The following is a 25,161-nucleotide window of genomic DNA, read 5'->3' as shown; positions in this document are numbered from 1 at the left end:
GCATGTTCTCCATGTTCTCAGACAGCAGGCAGAGCTGTAATTGGAGGAGGGGTGCTGGGATGTGTGAGCATCGTTTTTTTCGGGAGAGGGAGAGGGAGAGTGGCATGTTCTCAGACAGCAGGCAGAGCTGTAATTGGAGGAGGGGTGCTGGGATGTGTGAGCAGATTTTTCCTCGTTTTTTTTTTCTCTAGAGACTGTTTTCTGTAACTTACGTCCTTTGAACACACAGTAACATCTTTGCTTTTGAAAGTCCAAACATGCACATTTGATTTATTGTATCTACATACTAAAAAAACGTGGTAACCTGCAATTGTTTCTTGTAAGAAGCTGTTTCTAACCTTATCTAACAATTAAATTTAGTTTTGTAGGTGTGAACAAATATATTCAGGATGATCAAGTTAATAAAATAGATTTAATAAAAAAGGTTAATGTTAAATAATGTATAGATTTTTTTTTACTTGAATAAAATAAAAATGTAAGATGTTACTACATAAAGGACATTTTTAGGTTAACTTTTTGTATTTTAGTGTACACACAACAAACTCTTTCTATAATTTTGTGTTAAAATGCTTAAACATCAGTCATGAATTGTGAAACTAGCCTACAAAAGCTATTTCTGTATAAGAAAAATATTATTTAACACTACTGAATCAACCTAAACACCAGGTTACACTAATAAATGTGATTTTAAGGGTCGGATTAAGTGGAAATAGCTCCTTAAGGAAACAACTGAATGTTAGCACTCTTTAAGCTGTAGGCCTGTGGCTAGTGTTATTCTGGAAGTACATTTGTTGATTCTCTAAGTATAATTACTTCCTTTTCCTGTTTTCCTCATTAATCTTGCCTTGTTTTCCCTGATCATGCTGCCAGCTCCTTTTCCTCACGCTCAATCATCACCATTCACTCCGTCTCACAGATGTGATATCACCAGGACCTTTGTGTTCCCACTCTCACATCTCTGATTCCGTTCAAGATTCACACGCTCACCCTTCATCTTGGTTCCCAAATCTTTTTTTTAAGACACTCACTGTCTGTATTTGATGGTATGATATCTCTAAGCTATGACAGTAACTACTACAGCGCAATGAGAGAGTTGGAAAAGGCTGAATTAATACTCTCCTTTCACATAAGAAAAAAACAAACTTTGCTTAAACACGTCAGGAAGTAACAGCCCAAACTGGATTCTTAAGATATGCCATTCAAATCTGAAGAAACAAGACGAATCGAAAGCAGAAAACCTTGAAAAACACAAAAGGCCAAGTCACAATACTTCTAGGTCACTTCCTAAGAAGGAAATGTAATGTTTGCTCAGCTAAAACACTCAATTTGACCTTAAGAATACAGCAAAACAAGCCATTCTTATGGAAAAGAAAAACATCAGAACAATTAATACTAACTTGAAATTAATTTAGGGTCTGTAAGCCTGAAAAGAACTGGAGATAAGTACACAAATGCATATCTGTAGCTGTCTGTTAAGCAAGAACATACAGAAGAAAATTAGTTTTGCATTCCAAGGAAGGCTGACTGCTTTTGGAAAAAATTATGTATTATATCTTTCTTCCATTTTTTGTCAAAGTTATATAATAACTAATATTTTTACACTGTAAAATATAGCATTATTAACAATAAAATTCAATATTACATTACTATTACTAGCAGTAACAGGATTGCTTAATATATGTCTCAATAAGGTCGGATAATTATTGTTAATTTTTTTCACTAACTCATCACAGAGTGCTTCCATCTGGCAACCAGCAAAAAGTCTCCTGAAATTAATTTGTCCACTTGAAAAGGCTTTCAGTGGAGAGGAGCATAAATCCACATCAGTTCTGTGGTACAAATAACTCAAAGACAATGAGCTGCAATGCTAATGCTGAGTGCTGATGGATTTTCAAAGTGATTGTGATCATAGGAACAGGAAGCCATTTGTGCTAACTGAATACAAATTAATTCTAAGTATTGACTGAAAAAAAAAAAAAAAACATTTTAGCTAAGTGTCTCATGAGGCCTGCTGACACTGGTATGCTATCAGACGAAATTTATGTTAAAGGGAATATTCAACAAATAATGTTACTACTGTCAGTATCATGTTGGTCAAAAGGTCTATCTTTGTATTCCATGCAGGAGTATTTGAGTTTTACTTTCAGATTGACAGCCCCCACTGGTGATCTCCACGGGATGTTTTTATTAGATTGCCATTGAGTTAATAGTTTGCCAAGTGTCTGATATTGGTCCAAAAATACATTATCTCTTTAGCCACAATCAGCTTGTTGCTCACTGGGTGGAGGTGGCTACTTAAAGAGGCACCAACAAGACATTCATTCACTATGTTTTCTGTACTAAAAGGAAGCTGTGGGGATTTCTCTGGTGAATGAATCACAAAAACATCCTTGCCAGAAAAAATTACTCAACTGTACCGTACATGAGATTGTTATATACAATAACCAACATTTTTGTGGGGTTACCCTACACATTGATTAGTGGTTAGTGGTAGTTTAAATATTAGAACACAGTGAATGTTTTGCATTGCATGCCATAGAATCTGTATAATTTCCAGTTAAAGTTAAAAAAAAATAAGATTATTTTTAATTCTTATTTTATTTTTTGTAAATTAAGAAAATAAATACACTAGCATTCAAAAGTGTGGGGTTGTAAGATTTTTAAATGTTTTTGAAAGAAGTTTCACCAAGGCTGCATTAATTTTTTTTCACAAACACAGTAAAATCAGTAATATCGTATTACTACAATTATATTGTAGTAATACGATATTACTACAATTAAAACAAATAACTGTTTGTTTTAATCTATTTAAAAATGTAGTGTATTCCTGTGATGGCAAAGCTCATTTCCAGCACCAGTGTCACATGATCCTTCAGAATTAATTTTAATATGTTGATTTGGTGCTCAAGAAGCATTTCTTTCATGCTGAAAACAATTCTGCTGCTTAATAATTTTGTGGAAACTGTGATATTTAAAAAAAAAATAAAACACTTTTGAATGGTAGTGTATAGCTTCACTTGTGCTTGAGTTATCACTGTGAAACAGGCCGCAGAAAAGAGCCCTATGATTAGTTGCCAAATTTGTGTACCCAAAGAGCCAATACAGCTAGAAGAAGCACTAATGGCACTAATGTCATATTTGTTTGAGTCCTGAATCCAGTCTTATCCAAACTGTAGTGTTTAAGTACAGCAGCACTCACTCATCTAATTTAGTTGCTATGGATACATCCCTCCCCTGCCATTATGGAATAATTGAGTCACCCGGGCCAGCTCCATTCCCCCTCACACTCAGCAGCAGGCATTTTCAGGGAAAGGCTGACCTGACCACACACCACCATGAGGCTTACACACTGGCTGATGGGAATCGCTCAAGAAAAGATAAGAGAAGGGAAAGAGTCTCAAATGTTTGTACAACAGAGACAATGATGAGTCTTTGGATATTTTCAGTCATGGAGTTTGTGTTCACCTGACTCTGTTTCTAGAACATAATGTATTCATGAGTAGTAAATATCACAACACTGCTTTATGGAAATGAATGATTGACTTTTACTATTTACTATTTATGAGTGCCTATTCTTTAATCGCATACTATTTTGTAGCTATGAGACGAAGTGATGACTTTTAAAGAGACAAGCGTAATTCTATTCAGAGCAAAAAGCTTCCCCACCTGGAGCCGCCCACCGCTCTTTCTCTGATGGACTTGAGCTCTAGTTGTGTTCTCTCACATTACACTCCATAAAGAGCAAGGCAGGGTGTGTAGAGCTGCTGGCTGCAGGCCATTTCCTCACATTAAGATGCTGAGAGCTGTAATGTTTCATCTGCAGCTCCTTACATGGCATCTTTGCACTTTGCAGACAGACAATAGATCACAGTATACTTGTTCTGTTTCAACCTGAGTTCTAAATCGCATTCTGTCATTTTTTCGCTTAGGGGTAAAAAGAAGTTTGAAATACCTGAGCAGCGGAACTTTTAGCGACCAATGGTAGTTCCAGAAAGTTCACTTTGACAAGTTGTTTCAAACTCCAAACAAACTTAGTTTTGGACTGGATGTTGATCAAAATGACTAGTGGTCGACCGATATATCGGCCGATATTTGGCATTGTTTAAATGTCGGCATCGGCCGATAAGTTTTTCTGTTGGGCCGATGTGTTCGAGGCGGGACTTTTATTTTGATATACTTTGTCATCTAAAGTATAAGTATGTTTATTTTACAAAATTATTTTTTAATCCATTTTCAAATGATTTCAAATTTCTTAAATATTAATTAAAATAAATAAAATTATATCGGCTTTATATCGGCCATTGGCCACCCGGCTTTCCAAGATATTGGCATCGGCTGTCAAAAAACCAATATCGGTCGACCACTAAAAATGACGTCACATCAGTTCTTCTTCTAAAAAAAACACATTTTATTTACTTTTGTTTTGTTGTCTCTAAATTCCCCACATACTCAGTAATGTTTTGCATATTATCTGTATAATTTCCAGCTAATATTCAAAATAAAAAAATATTAAAATCCTTTTTAATTATTATTATATTTTTCTGAAATGTTGAAAACAGTTGTACTGCTTAATATGTTTGTGAAAATTTTGACTTTTTTGAGATTGTTTGTAAATAGAATGTTCAACAGGTTGAAATAAAAATATTTTGTAACATTATTAATGTTTGTGACATGTTTATATAACTATTTTGTGAGATAAAGTGTGTTTGAAACTATATATGTATTTTGAAATTGAAATTGATTGCTGTTCATGATTAAGGGCTCAAGCTGTCAAGCTCTAACTCCCATGGACTTATACATGAATCAGTAATAAAATTGACACAAAGGTGGAGATGGGGTGGTAAAGGGATGCCTGAATCATTTTTTACTGGTGTGAGTTAAGCAGCCATTTATACATGCTGACTCTTGCATCGTGACTGGCAGGATTAGAGGAACATGCTCCTCCCAAACCTTTGTTTAAAACTCCTATAAACTACAATTAGGTTCAAAGTTGTGGTTAATAGCTGTTGAAAATGAGTTTCAAATGATATGAAACACAAATATTTTGTTTCAAGCAGCCCAATGAGGTGTGTTAGCAGTACTGTATAAGCTATATTCACTTATACACACAAGATGTACACACACAAACACACACAGTTAGTCACATCTGTAACCAGCCCTAAATGTTCAGGAAATACTTAACATGACTCACTGTGAATTTCACATTTTCCAAACCCTAAGCAGGGCCACAAGTATTAAACTCCTCCCTTTAGCACACAGAGCTGCAAAAATATATCCAACTGAGCAAAACAAAGATAATATTCTGCATTCCAGAAGAAAGAAATTGTATGTTGATGGGGGTAGGGGATTGGGAAAGGGGCACAGAGAAGGAGAACATACAGTATAAACCCTGTGTAATTGTGGCTCTTAAATTAGATTTTCCTGTTTCCATTAGTTATATGCTCATTAACAAACATGTCGAAAAACTAGGTTTCACTTTTGGATGAGTGTGAGCCACGTGTTTTCCATAAAGCAGGTAAAGTGATCTAGCTGAAAAAAACTCTGGCAAGTACCTTGAAGACCAAAGAGAGAAAAAGAGAAAGAGAACAGCGTTTTCACAAAAGTGACAAGGAGTTTTTTTTTTTTTTTTTTTACAGTCTGAGAAAGCAGACACCTTTACTTAAATTATAGTTTTAATGTATCACAAGACAAAATACACCGCTAAGCTAAAATAAAATGAGAAAAGAGATTTTTTTAAGAGGTATATTGCAACAAAACATAAGAATGGCGATAGACCACTCTATTTCCTCATCAGTGCCTCTTTTATACTATGCTCTAAAGTCTTACATGTACTTTTGTGTGCCAAACAATATTTATAATATTTATTTTAAAATATTACAGTATTTTTTTATTCTGTATATTTTATTGAATGTTGCATTTAAAAAATACTAACTGATAGCTGGAAAACAATGGCCTACTGTACATGACTCAACTATGTCAAGCCAACCTTGGTGGTGCCATATTTAAATCAGCACAATTTGCAATAACAATATTACAATAATAATAAGCACAATGTTGACATTTGCAAGGCATTAAAAGTCATCTAGAAAAAAAATTAAAAAAGATGAATAAACAAAAAGATGAATAAACTATTCCTTTAAATAGTTTTTGTTGACACTTCCGGTATAGATAAGAGATTTCTCTCTTGAAATCCACGACTCAGTAAATATTAGGTCTTATAATAGCTTTGACATGAACTGGAGAATTGTTTACCCACTTGTTAACCTCTGTGCCTTAACAGACACAAGGCCTTCCTGAAAAAACAAAATGCTTTTAACAGTCGCCATCAGAAACAGCCCACTTGTGCGTCTGTAAGAGTCCTTGACACTAACCTCTGACCTCACAAATGTCCAGGTGAACCATCTAATCAGTTTTCCATGGACGTCAACTGATCTGTAGATTTGTATTTGGAAATTCACTTGTCATCAATCACTGGGAAGAAACGGAACCATCTGTACTGTTGTGGAAACTACAGCGGAAAACTTTAAAACCTTTACAGACGCAAAACCATCAGCTACAGCTAGTACTAAAGTGAGCATTTCTTCTGTTATGTGTTTCAACTGACTTCTCTTGTGGGTGAAAATACAAAATTCATTTGGGTGTGTGTCACTGCTTGGTTCACTGCTCCTCACCAATACAGTTATCCAGTGAGCTAAATATTTATTGAGCAAAAGTTCTCTTTCTTTATTTTTATAGTTTTATTTACTTTTAGACACATACTGTATAAATGTAATAAAATGGATCTTTGTGCCACTTTAAAACAAAGGAAATAAAAAAAAATGCAATAGGAATCACTGGGCAAGAGCAGCATCTGTGTTTAACACTACTGTGTTTATTCTTAGTGTGCCTGTTCACTCAACGAAAACATTGGAACTAGTGACGCAAAAAAACGAAACTAAAAATAAAGTTTCGGTATGTAAATTTAGGTACTAATAAATTAAACCAGTCATAATGTGCATTTCCATTACAGATTTGGACAAAACTTTTACAATATTTATAAATGTCAATAAAAAACTATTGCGAAATTACGCCGTTTCCTAAATGACTAAAACGTAATTTTTCCCTCTTGCGATAAGTCATGGTGATGGATGTTGGTAGGTTTACGTATATCGCAGCCACTGCACTAGCCATTATTTTTAATCAAAGGAGACGTATACGTGTATCTTTAGCAAAGCAGCACGGAGAGCCACGTCTGGGATTCTTACATGCCGCATTATGTGTGCAGTGTAAATAAGGAGTTATCCTTCCAAGCATTAATGGCAAGGAAAGCCCCTTATACTTGAGAGCGGCCACATATGAGGTGTTTCCTGGAGGTTATAGTACATTAAAGAATGATCATGTGATTTTTTCGTATTACGTAGGTGACCTGTAAAAAAAAAATTCTATTGCAGTTTTGTATATATTCCAATATATTCCTTTTTCGAATTGCCTGAAAAAATACCTAATGCGAGTGTACAAACTTTATTGCGATATATGGGAGTTTTTACGAAATTGACATGTTTCCATCAGGCGTGTTTTCAATTTACAATTTCAAGTTGCGCAATTTGAAGGGTACTGGAAACGCAGCTATTGTAAAGTTCTTCAGTAATGAGCGTCCTCTCAATATTTCAGCTTAACAAATTTTACATATTGCTATTTGCAGTCTAAGTGAATTGTGTCTAGACATCCACACAGCTGACTTGTTTACCTTATCCACGTTGGGTGCACGAATTTTTTTTTTTTGCTTTTTCGACCAAATATTTTCCGTTGCCAAAATTTCAATGCATTGCTAATTAGAACTGCTAATAAAACATGTTTGCCACCCAGAGGAAAAATGGAGAACACTCAGATAATCCTGTGTAAAGAAATGTATTAAAATTATTCATAAGAGACTGTGTCAAACCACTTTATGTGACCACATAAAGCGGCAGGATTTCAGACTGGGTTGAGAGACTAAGGAATGAGAGATGGAAAACAAATGAGATTCAATGAGAAAAGAGGATAATAATGTGAACTCGAGAAACTGATCTCTTACTGATGTAGAAGGTGCTGGGTGCTTCTGTGTCCTCATACTTCAGTTCCAGAAGACTGCTTGTTTTATTGTCATGACGAAGCCAGAGCGAAACCCCCAAGATTACACAACCAGCCAGCTATAAAAAACACAGAGAGAGGAAGAAAAATTTGAACACATTTAATCACAGTTATTAATGGCACAAACAAAACCAGTGAATCTTTTTGCAAACTTTGTACGTGTTGTTTTTTCCTAATATTTAGGCGTTCACATATTCAAACACAACTTTCTTCTTCATCTTGACTCTTAAAGTGGTGTGTGGATGCATTTTGTCAGTCTCCTTGGGTCTATCTCTTGTAGTCTGCTTATTTTCCATTCAACAAAGAGAAAGGAGACACATTCTGTGAGGCGGGGGAAGGGAAGGATCTTGTTACAGACCCCATCTAGAGGCCCACAGTGCCGAGGGTTAAGAATATCAAAACATCACAGTATGGTTGAGCCCGCTTTTCTCTTCACATGGCTCACAGTGATGAGCATTCAGTTGAGTGAGGCTCATAAACACATGGCATATTCACGAGAGAGGGTGCTCACAGACTCTTGCGGCTAGGGGGAGGGAGAGATAGAAAAGCGGGGAAAGGAAAGAGGGCGTAGGCAGCTGAGAAGACCATTTAAAGTAGTGCTACAATGTGTGGTATTATATGCGCGAGCGGATAAGAAGCAGGAAAGTTCGGGTGGGGGAGGGGCAGCTGCGTGACAAGCAGCAGAGGTTTATTTGGCTTTGTTTATACGGCTTTATTTACAGTGAAATCACTGTCAAATCAGACAAGAGCTGGGCCCTCTGAGAGCAGCTGGATCTCGTCAGGAATGCGTAGGCTCTGTGGAGGAATGCAGTGCGCAGATAAAGTGCACTAGAGACCGCCAAGAACCTGGTGGGTGCCGTTAGAAGCAAAAGAGATCTAGCTACACCGCACGGGGGAGAGTACCGGGAATGTGAGACAGAGCAAAGACCATTAGCAGGAATGCTGGGATGGGCAGATTGCTCAGCTCTGGCTGTGAAAACAATGGACTTGTACTTCCTTCCTTTTAATTCTCTCGTTCTGTAACCCCTTTTAATCAAGAATCCAGCACTCGCACCAGTCCTACAGTACATCTGCGAACAGCTGCATCGCCACAGCTATTCACCCCAGGTCAAACCAAAAGGCATTTGTTGGTGCAGTTCTTACACACCACACCCCCGATAAAGGATCACGAGGGGAGCACTTTCTCTTCTCTCTAAATGCTTTTTCCCATTGTCATTGGTATTTCACACCTGTTGATGTAATAAAGAAACCAGAGCCCCTCCTCTACAAAAAATCAAGACAGAGGATTTTGAGCATTTATAACAACTGTTATCAGTAACTGAAACTAAAACTATTAAAATTGTTCTTGTCAATTAAAATTATGCTGAAATAAAAGATAAATAGTAGATGAAAAGTTAAACTTAAAAAAATAGAAATGTTGCTTTGCCAACTTAATGAAATCAAACAAGTTGAAGTACTAAAATTGCTAAAAAAATAAAACTGAAATAAAAATAAACTAAATAAACTCCATTGAAATGAATAAGAAAAATAAAGAAATAAACAAGAATATAATTTTTTTTAAATAAAATTAAAATAAAAACGAAATATGTAAAATTTAAATCTAATTCAAAATTTTAATAAATACTATAACAGTAAAATTAATAGTATAATAACTTTATAAAAATATTATTTCATGTCATCTGTTTTATTTACTTGTATATTTTAATTTGCCTAAACTTGTGCATTAGCATGCTGGATAGTGTGTGAGGCTGTTTATCCATAAACAATTTCTGAATAAGGAACTTTCTCTCCAGCCAAACACAGGGGAGAAAAACCTTTTCCACAGAGGGTAAAAGTGTGAGAGAAAGAGTTCCTTCCAATTCTCTTTCTGTCTTTCTCACTCTCTCCAAAGGCCAGATAGACCCATTCCAGAGCTCAGGCAGCCTGCTGCTTAGCAACTGAGTAAACAGAGGGCCAGCCAAAGGGAGAGGTTTTGAAATGATGGTTCATGGAGAGGCTCTGTCACTTTAAGCAACCCGTCCTCGGTGGATTCCACATTACATTCACTCATAATGAGTTCGGGAATATCTGAGTAGACAGAAGCGATTCCCCTAAACACAAGAGGTTCCAGTTGACCAGAGGTGTCAGGGGGAGCTATAACCAGAATAAGACATAATTCTTGTGGGGCGATCTGGGGGCATTCTCTCTTCTCACTTTCCATACTTTAACTGAATTTATGTAGGAAAAAAGCAGGAAATGCCATTTATTTTGTAGAGCAAAACACAAAGATTAATTTAATAATAATCTATTTGTCATACAGGATATTTGTCCATATAACAAGCTATTACAGGCAATAATATGGCAATCCATGCTATAATGCTTTTAAATAAAAGCTGAGTATGCTCATAAAAACTTTAACTGATTGAATTACAACTTTTTTGTCATTTTATTGTGAATTTTAAAAACATCAAATGGCCTGTTTACACAGAAAAAATCATGAACAGTGACTACTCAATCATTGCAGAAATGACAACCACTAAATGCTTGGTGATACAAGACTACAGGTTAAATCTGTTGTAGGCCTGGGCGATAAAACGGTATAAAAATATTTGTTGTTTGTCTCAATAAATTGTGTTAATTATAAATAGAGTGGTTAAATAAAAAAAAAAAAAAATTATATTGCTTCTTGTTTTAAAAAAGGTTATAAAAAATGTCCAAAATTATCGATACCGAACGATATGAAACATTATATCATTGATACATTTTTTAGCTATATCACCCAACCCTAATCTGTTGTATGAAAAAAAAAACTGCTTCTCAAATGAGAAAACAAATGTTGGGTGGGATTTGATTTTATCTATTAGGAAATGATTGGATCATTTGCTAACTGCTTAAATCGTTTCATGTGAGTGACAGGTTGTTGGACTGATTAGACGACCTTAAGCTCAGCCCTCACGGCGATTTACATAACGTTGTTGTGAGAAGATGGGCACATTAACGTTTTTGATTAAAAGGAGGGCACATGAAGATATTTAAAAAAAATTCTGAAGAAGAAAAAAAAAAGATGTGCACAGATAAATTATTTATAATAAACACAACAACATTCCAAAATATCAATATTGATTTTATGGTGACTTTAATACAAGGACAAACATTTTTGTTTTTTGTATAATTCAGCTATTTAATTGAGAACAGCAAACTCACATAGAAAACATACATAACATTTTATATCATTATTATATCAAACGCATCCTTCTCACACAATCGACACATACAAATTTCAACCCATTTGTCCCCTCAACTTGGCAACCTACGACAGTGATGAGTACCGCGGGAAGGAAAGGATCACTGGTAGAAATGGAACGGGAGGAGAAGACTCAGGTAGTGCTCCGGTGAAAAAAAACAAATATACATGCAAATTGAGATATAGCTTACACTTCAAAAGGCTATGGTTTAATTGATGAAATTTGAGCACTGCAAGTTGCAAAATTTACTTTGTTTACTGCGGTTACCGGGGAAATGGCTATATTCCTGGCGAAAAGCATGAAGAATGAAGAGAGAATTAATTAGCATTTTTCAATAAACCCTTCTGCTTTTTGTTTTAGTCTAAAGCCAAAAACGACCCTTATTTTTACGCAGAAAACATGCAGTTTGATATACACACAGTTTAAATAACTGTTTGATAATAACTGTTTAAATTAATATAATAATAATATAATATAATAATTGATACTTTTGCCCAGGTTTATGGGGTTCTACTGGTTAAAACTTGATAAAACCAGTAAGTGTACCAGCTGTAGCACGTGTTTTCAGGGAACACAAGAACAAAATACTTTTTTAAAACTAATTACATAAACATGTTCCCTCTAGTTCTTATGCTCTAAATATTTGCAGCCTGTTTAACAGTGTTTTTTAAATTTAATTCAATTTTATTTTACCCAAGTGTTTTACAGCATTTCTGCAGAGCAGAACATCAATATTTTGAGAATTACCTTCCTGATAAGGAAGGAAGTGTGACCCTGAGGGAAAGAATAATAGAGGACAGTCACAAGGTTTGTGCACATACACAAATATAATCATTCTGAATTATAATAATAGCCTACGTAGGTGTAATGAGTAGGCAATTATTACAGAACAACACACACTTCCTCAAATGCATGAGGCTGATTGGTGCAATTTGCATGAACTGTATTACCAGAAACAACAAGTCTATGTACTATCCAATTAATAATTACAATACACAGCCAAAAAGACCACATTAATAAACCATACATCATTAGTTTTAAGTACCATTTTGCATAAGCCATACAGTAGCCCTAAAAAAAGCATGCAACTATACCATAAAAAACAAATGTTCCTCCAATCAGCTACATCTTGACTAGTAGTAGTAGATTTATTAAAGAACTTTTCTTTGTTACAATTTACTCTATTTCTAGATTACTCATTATCGGAAGCCAGCTATAAACTATTTTTTACTTTTATAAGTGGGTTGCCAAAGTAAAACCAGTAGAGGCCAATGGCATGGATAAAGTTAGTATATGAAAAATATTTTGCACCATGTTGCTTAATATTTCCTGCAACATGACGAAATTAGCATCCACCCTCACACACACACTTCCCCTTATCTCTCAAGCACAGTTATCAGCCTGTGTATGGGTCTTAAAATCAGAGCCCCCTTCTCATACTTCTCCCTTCTGTTGCCAGCAGTCTGGTGCTGCTTCTATTTTTGACACATGACCCAGTGTGAGGTGGTTGTAGAATGCTTGGCATGTCAAAGCATGAGGCTCAGAAGTAGAAGGCCCAGACCTTCTGTCAAACCCCCGCACACATCCTCCATTAACCACAATGTACTGTCAAACTCATCCTATGGGCTTGGCAATGGACTCTTAGATCTAACACCTTCTTTATAGGTATTTTTCCATCACCATCTCTATGGGTCAGTTCTCAAAGCAAAATTCCTCAAGGTAGGAAGCCATCATGCTGTTTTGCCATGTTCATTCACACATGAGGGGTCTCACCACCTGTTGGGTCTGTAGAGAAATCAGCATGGGTGTTAAACCCATTAGCCAGCGGGAAAATATTCCTATGCTTTCTGGTGAAGTTGGTTTCTTGTTTCGCCACAAGGTACTTATTGGCTTTAAGATTTAGTTTCTCAATGTGTCTAAAGGCTCATTCACATCAAGAACGATAAGTATGAAGATAACTATAACAATGATGATACACACCAAACATTGTATATTCTAATACATACTGTTGATACGTTGTCCACTGCTTTAAATGCTCAAGCTCTTTAAAGTCGGATGGACTCTGACTGTCAATGTTTTTATCATTCATCAGATGGAAGAAGTAGTTTGAAGAGTGATTCAAACAATATTGATCCTCTGTGTCGTTATTGTTATAGCTGTGGTTTTGATTATCATGAGCGTGAGCTGCAGTTATGTTGTCTGTTGCTTCAAATGCTAGCTCTTTAATATCGAGTGGATTCTAATTGGCCGCCAATGTTTTCATCATTCATCAGCTGGGGAAAAAAAAACCATTATTAAAGTGATTCCAGTGATATCGTTCGACTGTGCTTTGCTATTCTCATAAAATTAGAATGATTATTAAAACTTTATAGAAATAGCTATTGTGCTTGGTGGTAATGGGCCTAAACGCTGCAACGTTATTGTTCACAGAGGCACTTTCTGGGAAGAACATGAAGAAAAAAAGTTTAGTTTTAGAACATATCATTCTTTAATACCTTCTTACGTATCAATGTAGTAACACAATGGTTTCTTTGATTTAGAAATCACCTACCAAGAGACTAATTTGTAAAATGAAAACTGAAACCCGATTAATCAACCAGATTTTAAGATGACACTGTAAATGCTTTACCAACAATTTAGAAAGTGCTGTAGATAAGACATACACTGAAACACTGTACACTTCTAAAGAAATCCACCACGATTGATTTATATCTAACTGTTTAGTAAGTGTAAGTTCCTAAACGGAAATGAGTCACAAAACCCACTTTGAGATGAAGGAACGGTCAACATGACTAGTTATGACTATGGCACGATGAACTAAGACTCTCAACAGGGTCTGGCTGGGTGGAATATTTTATTGCCATTCACTTTTCCAGGTTCTTTTCCAAACTACCTCGAGTGGGAGGGACCAGAGACTACGCCAATTTTATTACTGCGCTATTTTATTACTTCATTGTGTCGCCGAGTGTGAAATGCTAAAGTATTAGTTAAAAGCGTAGTTTTGTGATATTAAAAACATAACAAGTAAAAGAAAATAGTAAGTTTGACGGGTGTAATAAACACGAGACTAGTCTTTAAATAGCTGTGATGAAATCTTGTTGCTGGACTCCTCGCCCCTTGTCCGTTCTTTTCGCGGCGAGGTCGGTTTACTGTGCGCAGTTTTTGTTTTATTTTGTTATATTTTTTATAATTTTGTCGTAGCGATTCTATAATAGATATGTATATTCTACATAAAACATCTATAACATTATTTAAAACAATTTAATTTGCCGTTAATTAGTCATAGCAGAAGTTAACGTTACAGGGTCATGCGTTTTCCGTAATCAAAATTAGCGGCGCAATTTAAATTCCGGTTCATAACATGAAGGATAAACAATCCTCTTAATACAGAAAACCAATGGCGGTTTCTCAGGCCAGACACAGGACCGCTGCACAAAATGAATGGCCACTCACCCAGAAGATGAAATTGAAGAAGAAGAGCATGTATTTGATGCATTTCGTGCAGCCTTCCACGCCCATGGTGTCGGTTTCTGGAGGATGTTTTTAAAGTCGGTTAACGAAGAAGTGTCTCGATGAAGCAGCCGTTATGCAGTGCTCGCGCTGACTGAACTCAATCTCCGTGTGAGTTGCTGCTTGGATTCAGTCGACGTAAAAAAACGGCAACACCCAGTTTTCCTCCCCCTAACGACGGCCGAATAACAGCATAGAGACCGTACAAAATAATCCTTATTAAGAAGACTACATACTCGTTCAAAAATAGATTAGCTGCCTAGTTCACACAACATCCTCAGAATTCAAGGTTCATCCCAAACATTTATGAACATTTTGATCTGTCTCATTATTTACAATCCAGTTGAAAAGAAGTGCTCTCTTATCCTTTGACACCGCCTTTAAAATCGTTAAAAACAACTATATAGATATCCTTTGTTGCAGGTGGGATTGAAATATAAACAACAGAAAGGGTATAAATTACACTTGGCATAATAGCCATGTTTACAAGATAACATGCCTTTTATTCATGAAACATTAGTGTATGTCTCCACCTTGTGGCTGAGAAGGAAACAGAGCTTCAGAGATTTTAAACAAGAGAAAGTACAGCTGGGTGCAAATGTATGATAACCATTTTCGTAAGGTGCAAAATAAACATAACTGTTTTATTTTCTCAAAATATTGGAAATTAAATATCATGATAAAAAAATAATACATATTTTTGTGTATTATCCATAAATTTAATGCACTTCATTTTTGATTGTCCATAAAATACCATGTTTAAAATTAAATATAATATTATAAACTTATTAGTGAAAGTACAAATTGCTACAGATAGTTGCAAACATTTTCAGTAAGAAGCACAATGGTTAACCTATATAAATGAACATTTTGTGGAGATTTTGTGGATTTAAATGTAAAAATACTAATAAATAAATGAATAAATCTATTTAGTCTCATCATGAAATTCAGCAAAGGTGCAAGTTAAATCCTGCACTGTCAAATCACTTTCTGTCGCTAGATGTCACTAATATTCTCGATATAGCATTAATTAACATAGTGACCAGTAGAAAGGTTAGTATAGTATAGGCTACAGCCTATCTTACGTACGTTATGAATAGCATTTATATAATATTTTATATAATAAATTCGCCTGCAAAGATAAAGTCAGAGCTCTTTTAATTATGACGTCTTACTTGATCCACACAGAAATATTACTTCATTTCATTTTTACTATTATATATCACAATAAAGTTATGATATCATAATAAAGGTTTGTGATATATGAATCACTTAAATTACAAGCAGTAGATAAATGCTGAGGCTATTGAAGGTTTTGGCTGCCAATGATAATTCCTACCCTGGAAGAGTTAATGGGTTTCTGACAGTGAAGGTGTTGCCCATGGGACCATGCACCAACAACCCTCCAGTGTGAGTGGACATTATCTTTCCTTTGAAGCCTAATTGCTTTTCCTCCTCAGCAGAGCAGGATAATTTGGGATAAATCCCATTATGTGTTTTTTGAGAAGAAGCACATACTGTAATCTGCCTTTAAGTTGTCAGGAATGATGATTAGAAAAAGAAACAGCAAAACGTTAACTGAAAACAGACCTATCACCAATAATGTGATTTCTTCAAATGATTGATTACATAATTATTATAGTGACATATGCACTTTAAAAATGTTTCACAATTTCAAGATATTTTGATGCTTTCCAAAGATTACAAGGCCTGATAATTAATGTTATCTGACAATTAATAGACTGATATTCTGCATATACATATTAGTAAATATATAGATTCACATTGATATTAGTAGTTAGATTTTTAAGAATTTATTTTTAGGGTCTTTTTACTTGCACAAGGGCATTTTCATAAAATGTATGCCAAATACTTTAATTAAACACATTTTCAGTCTGCAACAATTACAGTTGTTACCAAATGAATTCCAAGTACAGTCTATCTGCAAATAAATGATAATAATAAAAAAGCACTACTGGATAAAAATGTAAATAATTTGCTAGACATATTGTCACACAGTAGATCACAGTAGACTACGTTTTTATATAATTGCTGTTTATGGTTTAGTATTTCAAGTGTTTGCCTGTTTTCAGAGGTGATTTAATATTTTATTATATTAAAAAAACGCTTAATCTGAGTATAAAAGAAATCACTGCTTTATTTGTCCCCAGATTAAATATAAAGGGTCTGTTAATTTTTTTTTATTTTTCAAACTTAGGCCTATATGATTTCTGACCCTGACTCACACTTAATACACTCACAAAAATGCTGGGTTGTTTCAACCCAACTTTGGGTCAAATATGGACAAGCGCTGCGCCATGTTATTCTTTCCCTCATTATGCAGTTTCTGCAGGTCTGCATGAGCCTATACGCACTGCTCAGTAACCTATATAAAACACATCTGCTAAAATTAAAGTCCAGAGAATAAATAATAATACACTCTAAAAAATGCTGGGTTGTTTCAACCCAGCTTTGGGTCAAATATGGACTAACCCAACTTTTGGGTTAAAAATTTAATGTAAAAATTTAACCCAACGGTTGGGTTAGTCCATATTTGACCCAAAGTTGGGTTGAAACAACCCAGCATTTTTTAGAGTGTATTATTATTTATTCTCTGGACTTTAATTTTAGCAGATGTGTTTTATATAGGTTACTGAGCAGTGCGTATAGGCTCATGCAGACCTGCAGAAACTGCATAATGAGGGAAAGAATAACATGGCGCAGCGCTTTTCAGGCTTTGTCTTCTCTGAATAATATTGCATGTCGTTTTGAATAGAGCTTTCCACCGTCTGAAACCATCCCAATATCTGATCTAGTGCACGCGTCGGCTCATCACACTCAGCAATTGCGCATGCGCGTCGGTGGCCTCTAGAGGAGGCTCATGTTGTCTCTCCGCAGGAATGACGAGCCTCGCTCCACTCTCGTCGACAGGCACGCGCGGAAAGGGAGACTGAAAATATTCATTTGGTGGAAATAAAGAGAATACGATCGATCACTTCCGAACAAACGCCGGAGGACGTCGCCAAACTGGACACTGGAGACAAAAGATTTCTGAAGGACCTGTCCTCTTCCACTTCAAAGCTGACGTCTCCTGTATGAGTGTAGCTACATATTCAGTGGCAAAGCATTTTCTAGATGTGATGTCTGTCGTGTTTGTCAACAACCTGCGTGTGAAAATGAGTATCTGGATATTCTTTGAAGAAAACGACTGATGCTATATCGAAAAAAAAACGCTTAAAATGTGAGTCACTTATTGTCGGATTTGAGGAGGCGTCCACTGGGAATCAGGGCAGTGCATGTGTCTCGTTTTGGAGAGAGGAGGGTGTGTGCGCGCTGGAGCTGTCCGTTCAGAACCACACACACACATCTGCCACCAGCGGTGCACCACAAGCCACCAGCCTCGCACCTTCTCCGGACCTCATGGTGCGGAGCGCAAATTCATGACAACCTCTGCATTCATTTAAAGTCTTTATTTTCTCATTTTCTCTTGGCATCTGGAGGCAATCCCTTATTCACCTGACAAGAACATCAAGCGCTCATGCAGCGATTTCCTTCAGCTGAGCTGCCTTTGCGCACCTGTTTTTCTGCGTTCATTCGGTTCACTCTCTTTTTTCTGTTGCCTAACAATTGCGCACATGTATCCTCCGGGACTTTCAGCGTTGTAATGCCTGGCCCGGGCTCGAGACATGCCTAAGCGACGAGATGGGCCAGGGCGACGAGAAAGACCGTGTTGTGATTAACGTGGGAGGGATTCGACACAAGACCTACCGCAGCACGCTGCGCACTCTCCCCGGCACTCGTTTAGCCTGGCTCGCCGAGCCCGATGCCCACAGTCACTTTGACTATGACGCCCAGATCGACGAGTTTTTCTTTGATCGCCACCCCGGAGTTTTTGCACACATTCTCAATTATTATAGGACTGGCAAGTTGCATTGCCCCGCTGATGTTTGTGGCCCTCTTTATGAGGAAGAGCTGGCCTTTTGGGGCATCGATGAGACAGATGTGGAGCCCTGCTGCTGGATGACGTACCGGCAGCACCGGGAGGCCGAGGAGGCACTGGACAGTTTCGGTGGAGGGCCAGCTGAAATGGGCAACGATGAGATGGACACAGAAGGTTTGGGTGATTCAGGGGACGGAGACGAGGAACTTGAGATGACTAAACGCCAGAAGAGCATTGCAATAGTCCAGCCTAGAAATGACAAGGGCCTGGACAAGAACTTGTGCAGCATGCTCCGTTAGAAAGGGCCTGATCTTTCGGATGTTGTGCAATGGAAACCTGCAAGATCGAGCAGTCTTTGCGATGTGGTCTTTGAAGGTCAGCTGGTCATCAAAGATTACACCAAGATTTCTGACCGAAATTGATAGGGTAATTGTAGAGATACTTAAGTTTTTTTTTTAAACCTTTTTCCAGGTCAATGTCTTTTTTTAAGTAATGATAGTTGCATGCATATATTTAAGATTCAATGCAAGTTACTCACTCACTTTACTTAAATTTTTTTTATTGGAAATGTTATAAATTATTTTTAAGCTACATTTTTTAAAATGCATGAAATATGTTTAGAAAGATAATACATGACTTGGCCTATGCATTTTAATATTGTTTTTAAAAGACCTCTCCTTTTTATAATTTTCAACATCCTTATTTGACCCATGAAACACTTATGTTTTTGAAAAGCTGATCACAATGAACAGTTGCTTTTGTGCCAAAAAAAAAGCAACTGGTTGTCTATATATTTGACTGCGTGTTTGATGAAATTATAAGTCTTGCATTTACTGTAGCGTTGTTAGTGATACATCAAACTGAAGCAACTAAATTGGGTCACCCTGGGGAAAACATGTGCAGTCATTCCAGGCGTCTTGCATGTAGCATTGATCGACAGCTCCTCTGACTGCAGTACTGCTGTGCCACGCGCCGTGAGCTCCCTTCTCTGCCGCGGGCGTGCTCGTGCACAAATTAATCACTCCGGGAGAACATTAAAGAGAATACATCACGAAGCAAAGGCTTTTATTTATTTATGTGTCCATGCTACTTTGAGATAAGACACACAAGGCCGATAACATCATATTGCTCAGGAGGTCTGAGTGACAACACTTGAGATGCTAGATGTGTTAAACATTTTTTGGTCCTGACAGACTTTTACAGTGGGCATTAGCTGTTGTAATGTGTACAGTAATTGTTGAATCCTGAAGCTCAAACAGCAGAGCAAGGCTCTGGCAATGCCAAGGTCATGGTTTCGATTCACAGGGAATGCCAGAACTGATAAAATGTGCGTCTACTTTCAATACAATGTTAGTTGCTTTAGATAAAAGTGTCAGCCAGATGGGGTCAAGAGGATTTTATGCATTCTATATGTCAATTACAAGGAAAGTCTGGTTTGGACAATTATGAGATTGCCCTGTTTGTTTTATGCCTGTTTAATAGGAGTAAAATGGACCAGGACCACTGCCAAGATCCGAGTATTGCACCCTAGGCTACTAAACGCTGATAAACGAGTCAAGGAATGTCGATGTACAGTTAGAAGTAGAGTGGATTTATGTCAGAAACCAATGAATTAAATTACCTTTTTCTGTGATTAGAACACATTGAACTTCTCAAAGAAGAGGGGAGTGTTCAAGTGTGCCATTACAGAAGTACAAATCTTTTACTACAAGAACCATACATGACCATACAGTACCAGTAGATTTTTTGTCCTTTAAAGGGGTCATATGATGCAATTTAATTTTTTTCTTTCTCTTTGGATTGTTACAAACTCTTGGTGCATAAAGAAGATCTGTAAATTTGCAAAGACAATAATGCGTTTTTTTTTACTTTAAACCGCATAAACACATTTCATTACACCAAATACACAAAATAATGTTATTTTTAGCAGCATCATATGACCCCTTTAATTGTAAAAAATATTCACAAAACGTTACTTTATTTGCTATTTAAAGATGACACGCTTTGACATTTTGTCAAATGTCACTTCATTTGGATGATGAAAACACACACCAAAATATTTGTAATAATGTGGCACACAATAATATTTAATTGGATATTAATTCTTTGCTTATTATTTATGCCATTTCCTGACATGACTTGTATATTGGTTAATGATGTGTTGAAGTGTTTGTGAAGAGCTCTGAATCAGACCTGAGCAAGTCAGCCTTTTGGCATTTTAAGTGATCAGTGAATCAACTATTCAGCACATCTGAATTAATAAAAAAAAAAAGAGTCATACATCTGAATGAACTGCAGGCTTTACCCAACACACAATGGACATGCCTCAGACAATCTTTATGTTTATTGTTCCTGCATGTGTGTGGGAGCATGAGACTGAGAGACAAAGACAGAGCAAAAGAGTGAAAGAGAGAGAGAGTTGTTATCCTGTTGTCATCTGGCAGATGTTTGTGCTGGTTCCCAAAGGCACCTGATATTTTCATGTCCTTGGCAGGCAAGATGCTGCTTTTTACAGTGTATGTCTTGGGAATAAGTTGTCATGGCAACGCTTTCAGAGCTCTAGTGAAACTGATGAAAGCTGGTCTTCCCCATGAGATGTCAGAAAACGTGGCAAACTTCTCTTGAGGCTTTCAGATGATTTGTCTGTGTACATGTTTGCCCCTGTGTCCGTTAGTTTATTTTGTAAATCCATCATTTAGTATGAAGTTTTGTTTATGCAGTGACAAAATATAAGCCAATAAATGAATAAAACACTGGAATGAAATAAAAATCTTCAAGCTTGTTAGAGAAAGTGAGAGCTGTTATGAATTCCCAAAGGTTTACCTAGTAGTTTGGAGGCTAATAATGATATTGAAAGAGGTAACCAGGCTGACTGGGTACACAAAACTTACCACATACTCACATGATAATCAGGTAAATTATACAAATAATAAAGGCAATTTGCTTAAAATATGGCCCATACTCATGTGTCTTCCCAGTTGTGCTATGCGATATTCCCATAATATCCCATTCTCCCAGAAGGCCATCTAGGCCATTACATGCTCCAGTTGGCCTTGCCCTGTACAACAACAGGAAAAGTGTTGGTAATTAATGCACTGGTCGATATGTGAATGCATCTGCTGGCTCATTCCTGGATGAGGGAATTGGCATGTCTCCCAGACTTCCTTTTTTCCTCCCAGGCTCTCCCAATGGAAGCCCCACCAAAGTGGGATGTGGGAATGGTAGCTGCTAGGGATTTATCGTTATCTTGTCACATGCTTGTCTTGTGAGAAACAAAGCAATTCTCGCTTTTCCCCATATGGTTAACAACAACTTTTTAACAAAGAAAAAATAAACAGTTAAATAAGGGAGCTTTTTTGTTCAGGTTTTGTGAACTTGCATTCTGAGAGTCAGCTATTAAAGCACAATTTAAGGAACAATGTATTTATTTAGCAGATACATACATTTATTCAAAGCTGACTTGCATATAAAGGTAAAATACAAAACAAGTGATTAATTATTAACAATGCTGCAATCTAAAATTTTGAAATGTGATTGAAAAGATGAAAAAAGCTAGTTCAGTGCTTTGCTTGTCTAATACAGTATGTAACATTTGCTTTGGTAAAAGATGAATTAATTCAGGTCCTTGGGATTGTAAAAATACAGATCCAGTTAAAAGATTACAGTGGGATGTGAAAGTATCAATGACACCCACAGCGGTTTACAATAAACAGTAGGATTTGATTTTAAATTATACAGAATGAAAAAATACTATGGAAATAACTGGAATCTGTGCAATTGGTAATTAAGGTTGTAAGGTTGTTTTGACCCAGCGGTTGGGATGTTTTGAACCCAACCGCTGGGTCAAAACAACCCAATAGATGGGGTTGTCCCTTTTTAACCCAGCGCTGGGTTATATTTAACCCAGCATTTTTTAGAGTGCACAATAAAACAGAAGTAGCAATAGATCTTTTCTTCCATATCGTGACATACATCCACGTATAGGCTATTGGATTATTGGAAAAAGAAAAAAAATATACATAGGGCGAGGACTTGGTTCGGTTCCACTTATATTAGGTTGCCTTAACTACTATGTACTTACACTCTAAAAAATGCTGGGTTAAATACAACCCAGTGTGGACATGCTAAGAGATAAATCAGGGTGACCATGCAGCTGTTTCTCAAACACTTTACAGCATTCTGCCGAAACAGAACAAAACATACACTGTAAAAAATGCTGGGTTAAATGCAACCCAGTGCTTGGTAAAATAGGGACAAACCCAGCAATTGGGTTGTATTTAACCCAGTATTTTTTAGAGTGTACAGTTCATCAAAAATGACTGAGTACAATGTACTTATTGTGTTCATATTGTATTGCAAAACATTCTGCTGCTATTGTGGTGGGATATAAGTTTAGGGACAGGTTTGATGGTATAGGTTTAAAGGTGGGTTAAGGTGTAAGGGATGGGTCAACAGTGTAACTATAAATGTAATTACAGAAATTAGTTACAGATGTAATTGCATGCAGGTATTTTTTTCAAATACAAGTACAATGTAAAAACATGTATGTACACAATACTTACATTGTATTAAATGATTAATTTAAATGTAAGTACATAGTAGTTAAAGCCACTTAATATAAAGTGGGACCCTTGGTTCTATAATTGTTGACTGGATTTCTGAGATGTCGGTGTTGCACTTAAAAATAAATGGGTGTTTCTGGAGTGGAGGGTGGATTAAATGATTGGAGAAGTCTGAGAAGTCTGTCAGTTTTCGTTTTGTTACTACGTAAATCTTACATTTCAAGAAGTACAGTGTGAAGACAACTCCATGTTGTCCTCTGCAGGTCAAGCAGTAGTATGTGCATACTCTGTGAACATGCTTGTGAAGTAGTGGTAGGTGGAAAAATGAAGCCAAATCAAGGCATTCTGGGTATCTTTTTATTAGTCTTCAGCCATGGTCTGGCTGTGATGAGTTTGTTGTCACAGCACGATCACATGATCTCCCACCTCCAACCCTTGTTTCTGTACCTGCAGAGAGGGAGGATTCACACATTATCACCTTCACCTCAACAGACTCCCTTCAGCCCTAACCCTGATACTCTCACAAACACAGAGCAGAAAGCACTAAATCGCTCACTCCACAACAGGACTGTCCTACATGCCCCTGGGCAGATCTCAAAACAGTCTAATTAGGAACAAAACAGGTTCTTAGATGGCTTGTTTTTGCTACTCATTTAAATGGGTAATGTGGTGTGACACTGTTCTTGAGGAGGAATGTTTAAAAAGAAATTTAGGTGCAATTTGAGGTATTATTAAAATAGTATGTAAGGGGTGATGGGGCTTGGAGATGGTGAGGTGCAGACTTTAATTTTAAACTTGATTAGCTTGAACAGCATGAAATTTGAAAGATGCACATCGAATTGATTTGGTTGCCATAGAGATATTAGAAGGGGGTTTAGGAATCATTTAGGAAAGAAAACCCACCACTGAAAACCCGACAAGATAAAATCTGTTATCATGACTTCCAGTAATTATAATTCTTATCAAAGAGACGTGGTACTTCAATTATGTTCCTGCATGGGCCACAGATGGTAAATCGAGGGGGTCAAACATTTGAAAATTTCCTCTCCTCTTTAGAAAAGTGTAAAAAAAAATCTGTCCATATTTTTGAGAATATTAATCCACATAAGGAAAAATGGTTTTACACTACACAGAACTGCCATTTGAAAAAAAATAAAATCAATTAGATTAAAAGGCATAAAATGTATATTCTTCGTTTTTGTTCTACCACCCTCCCATTCAGTGAGGAAAAATTATTACATCTTTGTCTGATTACATCTGTGTTAGATCATGTTTGAGGAAACTGAACTCTGAAAAGTCTTAAACACACTCGACCGGGTCCAGATCTGGACACAGGAACATTAACTGTGGACAACTGCACAAAGTATTGAACCTCTGACCTCTGACTTCTCTGATGTATCAGTCAGTGCAATGACTTCATATAAATCAATCAAAATTACCTTTAAACATAACTAACAGGCCTGATTTAATCTGTGGGTCACCATTTGAGAAGTTTTTTTCCACAAAAACATTATGTACCACAACCATTTTCAACATTAATTATAAGAACTGTTTATTAGATTATTTGAATGATTTCTGAAGGATTATGTGACACTGAAAAATTCAGCTTTGCAATAACATAAATAAATTACATTTTAATATACAATAAAACATCTAAATGTTAAAATTGTAACAATATTGTACAATAATATATTTCTACTGTATTTTAAGCATAAGAGATGCCTTTCAAAAACATTTATAAACATTAAGCAGATCTCTGTATACTCAAACCATGGACAGAAACACACACACACACACACACACACACACACACACA

General features: G+C 36.4%; 2 protein-coding genes across 3 annotated transcripts in view; one reads left to right on the top strand and one right to left on the bottom strand.

The window, feature by feature from the left end:
- Positions 1 to 15,019, bottom strand: part of LOC107663969 (CD81 antigen-like) — a 26,249-nt gene extending 11,230 nt beyond the window's left edge. The window contains exons 1-2 of one of the 2 annotated variants that reach the window (XM_016454407.1): positions 14,787 to 15,019; positions 8,054 to 8,168 (exon numbers count right to left, since the gene is read on the bottom strand). In XM_016454407.1, the coding sequence (XP_016309893.1) occupies positions 8,054 to 8,168; positions 14,787 to 14,852 (181 nt within the window). In that variant the 5' untranslated portion in view covers positions 14,853 to 15,019. The remainder of the gene's footprint in view (positions 1 to 8,053; positions 8,169 to 14,786) is intronic. The other variant, XM_016454406.1, reaches the window with a different exon arrangement.
- A 2,674-nt stretch (positions 15,020 to 17,693) lies between these two features.
- Positions 17,694 to 25,161, top strand: part of LOC107663937 (potassium voltage-gated channel subfamily C member 1-like) — a 39,341-nt gene continuing 31,873 nt past the window's right edge. Inside the window, exon 1 of the mRNA XM_016454345.1 lies at positions 17,694 to 19,025. Within this exon, the coding sequence (XP_016309831.1) occupies positions 18,546 to 19,025 (480 nt within the window). The 5' untranslated portion in view covers positions 17,694 to 18,545. The remainder of the gene's footprint in view (positions 19,026 to 25,161) is intronic.

The sequence above is a fragment of the Sinocyclocheilus anshuiensis genome, unplaced genomic scaffold (assembly GCF_001515605.1).
Source record: "Sinocyclocheilus anshuiensis isolate Anshui unplaced genomic scaffold, SAMN03320099.WGS_v1.1 scaffold2129, whole genome shotgun sequence".
NCBI lineage: Eukaryota > Metazoa > Chordata > Actinopteri > Cypriniformes > Cyprinidae > Sinocyclocheilus > Sinocyclocheilus anshuiensis.
The sequence above is the reverse complement of the archived record's forward strand: the minus strand, read 5'-3'. Positions and strand labels throughout refer to the sequence as shown.